This window comes from Frankliniella occidentalis, unplaced genomic scaffold (assembly GCF_000697945.3).
Source record: "Frankliniella occidentalis isolate FOCC.00 unplaced genomic scaffold, Focc_3.1 Scaffold473, whole genome shotgun sequence".
In the NCBI taxonomy this organism is placed as follows: domain Eukaryota; kingdom Metazoa; phylum Arthropoda; class Insecta; order Thysanoptera; family Thripidae; genus Frankliniella; species Frankliniella occidentalis.
Window position 1 is genome coordinate 53,027 of NW_026267591.1, and position 6,602 is coordinate 59,628.

At 57.6% G+C, this 6,602-nt stretch overlaps 1 protein-coding gene across 1 annotated transcript in view; it reads left to right on the forward strand.

Moving 5' to 3' along the window:
* LOC113217888 (uncharacterized) overlaps positions 1-6,596 on the forward strand; it is a 21,963-nt gene extending 15,367 nt beyond the window's left edge. The window contains exons 2-3 of the mRNA XM_052274948.1: positions 5,465-6,115; positions 6,210-6,596. Coding sequence (XP_052130908.1) covers positions 5,465-6,115; positions 6,210-6,461 — 903 coding nt within the window. The 3' untranslated portion in view covers positions 6,462-6,596. The remainder of the gene's footprint in view (positions 1-5,464; positions 6,116-6,209) is intronic.
* Positions 6,597-6,602: the final 6 nt, after the last annotated feature.

Here is a 6,602-nt window from a genome sequence, read left to right on the forward strand (position 1 = left end):
CCACTGGACGCATCTGCCGCAGACGCTCCCTTCCCATTGCACACACACACACACACACACACACACACACACACTCCCCCCCACACACACACTCGGCGCTCACCACGTGCCGTGTGCTACCTGACGCCACCGTGACATAACGCGTGCGTGTCATCGCCACCGCGAGTCCTTTTCACGGATATCGAATATGCAAAGTCGCGATAATTGCGTCCAATATAAAATGGGCACTATGCGGTCACGACCCCCCCCCCCCCTAGTAACCCTCTTTCAGGATGCACTGCCGCAACATGACCCTACCCCAGCCCCCATGTGTGTACGTAGTCGCTTATTGAGTCATGGAGTTGAATAAAAACCTCTCTTGCCTGCTTGCGGCGTTCGCATCGCATAGAGGAGGACCCCGCCGCGCCTCCTCCAGCCTATTCGGGTGAGTGTGTGCAATAGCGAATAGCGGTCAGCAGATGAGCGGTGCGGCGCGGGCTGTGCGGTGGGAGTGGGCCAAGAAAGCGGCCGAGTCCAGCAGCCGACATCATCGCATCATCGGCGCTGTTGCATGGCATAATCCACCCGGGGGTAGAGTAGACCAAGAAAAACTTTTTGTTAAAATGTTAAAGTTCACATTGCCCATCTCGTGCCAATCCATAAAAAACGATCTCAAAAAAATTTTCAGCCAGATCGGACAATATTTGACCCTCCCGAAGTGGGTTAAAAGTTAACATTAGTTTCTTATGGGTCATCGGGTCAAAACGTTACACATTTGGCCTGTGGCTCAAACTATCAATCGTAGAAAAACGCCGTTATCAGAAACGTGATCTATGCTAAAAACCGAGTCAGACGACATGCCGCTTGTCAAAATCCGTCATCGCGTTCCGTAAAAAAAAATTTGTTTTTTCGTTAAAATGTGTTATTTTTAGTTGTTTTCTCAAATTTTAAAATCTAAACAAGATGAGGGATTTTGACAAGCGGCATGTCGTCTAACTCGGTTTTTAGCGTAGATCACGTTTTTGATAACGGCGTTTTTCTACGATTGATAGTTTGAGCCACAGGCCAAATGTGTAACGTTTTGGCCCGATGACCCATAAGAAACTAATGTTAACTTTGAACCCACTTCGGGAGGGTCAAATATTGTCCGATCTGGATGAAATTTTTTTTGAGAGCGTTTTTTATGGATTGGCACGAGATGGGCAATGTGAACTTTAACATTTTAACAAAAAGTTTTTCTTGGTCTACTCTAACCCGGGGGGAGGGGCAAACACAGTGCTGTGTGGGTGCCGCTGGAGCTGCACGATAAAGAGTCGCCGAGAAGTGCAGAGAGCACACGGGGGCCTCCGGGGCCTCTCCAGCTACGGGCTAAACACGATAGCGCGCACCGTGCAAGACGTCGTCGCCGCCGCAAAAGGAGACGTTTTTTTACGAGGAGCGTATAACTAAAAGGGGCTGCGTCGTCGTCATGGGAGACGCGCGGCTTTATGCGTGCGGTCGGTCAGGGTGGACCGTGCACTCGGCGACCTCCTCCGCCCCCCACAGGGGAGAGAGAAAGTACCAACTAATCAGAGGGGACAAAAAGTGCGGCGTGCGCGTGCGGTGCGTGGCGCGGCGGGGAGGGCTCATTGGGGGCCCAAAGGGTCGCGGGTCAGGTCGAGCCGGGCCGGGCCGTGCGGTCTCTGCTGTCGTCGCGGTCGTCCCGCCCCGCGCGCGGCGCTTTGAATAATCGTCCGCTTTGCCGCGTGCGTGCGGCCGCCTGCTGGGCGGCATAGGGATGCCGGCGGGAGGCCGCGCTGCGCTGAAGCTGCCCCCTGCCCCCAACACGCGCCGCTCACGAGGTGCATCTCCTCCCCCTGCTCTGCTGGGAGGTAACCTGCGACAAATCATTGGGCATAGAGGGGCGGCGCGGCGGCGGCGAAGCCCCTGGGAGGTAGGCCGCCCCGTTGTGCCGCGGTGCGCGCCCGCCTGCATGTTGCCTACGCTGCAGGCGCTCCGGGCTGGGCCTGCTGCTGGAAGAGCAGCCTTCCTCGACGGCGCCCCCGGGAGGTAGGCCGCCCCGTTGAACCGCGGTGTACGCCCGCCTCCATGTTGCCTATGCTGCAGGCGCTCCGTGACGTCGCCGTGCGGGCAGTGAGCGGTGGCGGAGAAGACTCGGGTCTCTCTGCCGCCGATGGAAATTCCTCCTCCTCCTCCACCTCCTCCTCAGTGGGACCCAGACCCAGTAGGTGTGCCCCTCCTCCCCACACCGCACCGCGCCGGAAGCCTTTGACCTCAAACACAAGAACAGAGCGACGGGGGGCGGGGCGGGGCTACGCACGAATCGCGACAAAGCGGGGCGCCAACGCCGCCGCTATAGTCGGGCCACTCGGCGCGTCAACACTGCCGCAGACGAGAGAGTGACGGAGAGGAAAAGTGCCACTCGGCCCGCGCGGGTCGATCGCGATTGATTCCGAGCCTTCTTCCCACGCGTGGCGCGGCGGCGACGAGGTGACTAGGGCGCACTCCGGCGCACTCCAGGACCCCGCTGCAGCTCAACACGCTTGTGCTCGTCCCCACCAGCGGCCTCGGACCCGACCGAACGAGTAAAATCACAATCGTTTTACGTGGACGCCGTCATCAACACGACGCGGCACCGCGACACGTCGCGCGGCGCGCACGAAAGTCTCCGCGGAACACAATAAATCCCTCCTCTCCTCGTCCTATGCGGCGCGGTGAAACACACCAACACTGCTGCCGCGGGCACGCGCCCCGCGCACGCACCTTGCACGCCGTGCACGCGCCACCCGCCCGCGCCCGCCGGAACACGGCAACTACTGCCCAGGCCAGGCCTGCCCAGCCCAGCCGTTGTTGTTGTCGGTCACTTTACTTTCCTGCGCCACAGATATTGTCTGTCCCCTCGGGCCCGGACGGGCGCTGGCTGGTCATCCTTGATTCAATATCTCTCTGCTCGGCTTCACGCTCTCACCCCGCGCCGCGCGCGCACCCCATTGATCGCGGGGACGATCTCGGCCGATTTTATATCGCTCATCGGGATGACACAATGAGTGGCCGGCCGGGGCGACCCTCCCCGCCGCCTCCGCCGGTCATACTTTTGTGTGTCGCTGTTTGGGCTGTCTGCGCGCGCGCGACCACCGCTTTAGAAGTGAAAGTGATTCTTTTTAACGCGGCGCTATGTTTTTTAACTAGGGATAAAAAAATCATGATAGTGTGTATACGCTATGGTGCTAGCGCGCATTGCGTATTAATGAGCCCGAACATTTCTTTCTGTGCAAACACTTCCTAGTAGATACTTTTTCTATCGGCCTTTCACGCTGTCGTGGCGCTCCAGACGCGGCAGTGTTCTTCTTGTAGTGTGTGACATATGCACCGACGGCAGGGCGAAGTGTCATGGGCGCGCAGAGAGGAGCACGCAGAGGTGCGGGAAACGGGAGAAAGTCGCAGGGGGGAGGACCTCTCGCTCGCTTTGATGATTGTTTCTGTTTGTGTTTCCGTTAGCGGTGTTCTGCGAACAGGTGTGCCGGCCGGCGGTGGCGGTGGTGGCCCTCGATGCAGTAATGCCCCTCGTTGCAGCATATTTAACTGCGCGGAACCGTTCTCGTTTTCTGTGCTCCCCGGGCCGGGCGGGCAGCGGCGTAGGAGCGGAAACGCGGAGTCATCCGCGCACCTCCCTCAAGCCAAGGTGGGCTGCCGCGAGCCCCGAAAGAGGGTGCACTAAGCTCGCTAGTTCGCCTATGCACGCTACCCCCGTCACGAATAGGTCAAAACGGGTTCATGTCGACGTCAAAACTTCACGTTTCTTTAGCCTTATTTTTGACAAAATTTTGACCTGTTGTAGTCGTGAACGCGTTGGTATGACGTCTTCGTGACAAAATCTCCAAGTTTAAAGGCCAATCCCTGCGGCACGGCGGCGCTTTATGCAACAAAACTGGCGCACGCAAAGCCATTATAATTCGGGCCTCATCGACACACGTTGCTGCAGCGGGGCGGGGCGGGGCGGGGCCTGCCAGCTCAGCTCACTCGTGTTGCCCGCCGTGCAAACAGTCGAGGACATAACCGGGAGAAGAAACCGAGACTTCCGCCGCGCTCCGCACTGCTCCGGCACCGAGCGCGCACCGCGGCCTGCTGCATGGCGTGCACCACGCGCGCCGCACGCTCGCACGCGCGTGCCGAGGGCCCGACGAGCCGCGCGCAGGGCACGACAAAACGCAGACGGACGAAATCCACGAACTTTTCGCTCGCGGTGTGACGTGATGTGCGCCAGTCTGGCGGCGGTACCGCCAAGAAAATCGTTTCCTTGGAGAAAATCATAACGAAACGATTCCCTTGTTCTTAAAAAACAAAAAAAAAACGTAATTCATTTAACAACAAAAATTCCGTGAGTTAATTTTTTTTAATGAGGGATTTTTTTCCTTAAATCAAGGATTTTTTTCGTTATGTTTATGTAAGGTCAATTTCCTTGATTCAAGGCTAATTTTAATGGCATTCCCTTGTTTCAATAGAACGATTTTCTGGGTGTAGCACAATAGAGTGCGTCATGATTGAGGTCATTAATAATTATTCCGACACTGCGGTCCTCTCGCCCGCTCAGGTGGGCGCTGTGCGGTGCGCTTTGGCAGGTCCCTCCGCGTGCGGCACATAGCGCCCGGCGGCCGGCAGGGACCGGCTATCCGTGACGCAATTCGCGTAACCGCCGTGCGCACACATACACGCCGTCGCCGCCCGACCCACCGACCGTCCCGCGTGGCCGAAAGGACCGGCCCGGCCCGCGGACCGGTTGTGGCGGCCTGCCATATGCCCTGCCCCGCCCTCCTGAGGCACACCACCTTTAGCCTCCTTTTACCATCCCCTGGCCTGTTTATTTCGACATGGGCCTCCTCTCTGTCACTCGATTTCGAACTTTCGGATTCGCAGAAAATGTAGAACGCTGAGCGTTAACGCGGGGTTTGTATTATTGCATTTAAATGTTGCGCCTGCATTTATGTGCCGCTGCCGGCCGTGTGCAGCGAAGGGGGCGTAGCGTCGGACGGATTGCAATGCATTCTGAGTACGCAATTAGGCCGCTCCTGGTGAGAGGCGTCGTCCGCTGCCGGCTGAGCTCGTAGCATTAGTATAGTATGGTTTAAAAGAATAAAGCGCCAGGGAAATTAGAGATGGGGAAAGGGGGGGGGGCGCTTTAGGGGTTATAGCGGCGGTACCAAGTATTTCACTAACACCACCGGCCTGGAGCTAAAACGATGCATGACCGATTAATGTGCCACTTTCCTTTTTATTTTGACAAAACTGGCAGCCCACCAGGTACACCCCAGGTGACTGGCTTGCGCACACCTCTTTTGCATGTATTTATGTTAGGCTTGTATCTATCAAAGCTAGGTTGTTAGGTTCTGTAGAGTGGAATGAAAATTGGATACGATTTGATTAACTCATGATTCAATCTCCCTCGCTGTGAGAGGACGTAATACTGATCTGCGTGTCTCTGTTGCAGGTGACGCGGTGCCTGACGTGCCTGGCGCTGCTCCTGAGCGTGACAAGCACGTCGGCAGAGCCGCAGCTGTTCGGGCTGCTGAGAGACAAGCTGCCCCCCGTCTTACCGACGAGATCGACCTCGACGACAGCCGCGCCGGAGATCTCGTCGACAACACCCTCAACGACGACGACGTCATCCCCGGCAGGAGACTCGAACCCCGCCGCCAACGTGCAACACCTCCAGGCGCTGCAGGCCCTCCACGACATCCAGAGCATCCACGCCCTCCAGAACCTCCAAGCTCTACAGAATATACAGAACCTCCAGAACCTGCAGACGGCCGTGGAGAGGGCCAAGAGATCCGGGAACATCCTTCAGCTGCTCGGTGGTGCCAGCGGCAGCAGCAGCGGCAGCAGCAGCGGCGGCGGCGGCCCCACTGCGGACGCCCCGTACCCAGCGTCCTTAGGCAGTGCGGCGCCCGCGTATGGCGCCCCCGCCCCTGCCCCCGCCCCCGCTGCCCTCGGTGGCGGAGGAGGCCTTCTTGGAGGAAGGGGCATCCTGAGCGCGATCCTGGGCAGCTCGAGCAGCAACTCGGCCACCGCCGGGGTGGCCGTCGACGGCAAGGGCCCCACCTACGGTAACTACATCGGCATGGGAGCAGGGCTCCCCATGGTAAGTCGACGACCAAAAGATCTTGAACCCAGCCCAGCCATGGAAAGACGAGCACTTTCCAGTTGACAACCTCCCTCATGCCCTTTGCCCGCAGGTGTACGGCCAGAGGAGCTTCGACTTCCAGTCCTTCAGGCAGTCGCTCCTGGGAGTCCTTATGCAGGCCGTCAGGGCTATAACTGGTGGGGTCATCGCCCTCAAGGGGCAACTGGTGCGGGTCAAAGGTCAGCTTTTGTCGGCTAAGGGTAACATCATATCTGCATCGGGAGAGGCGCTTAGCCAGTTTGGCCGAAACATCGCTTCCAACGCTCTTCGCCCAAAGCCGCCAGAACCTCCAGGTCAGAGTTAAACGAATTGAAAGGCACGAAACCTTCGACCTTGTGACACATCTATTCAAACTACCGTTCCGCACAATCCACAACAATGATCACTGTGCCTAAACAATTTAATTTTTAATAACGTACGTCATTATGAAAGACTATCATTTATT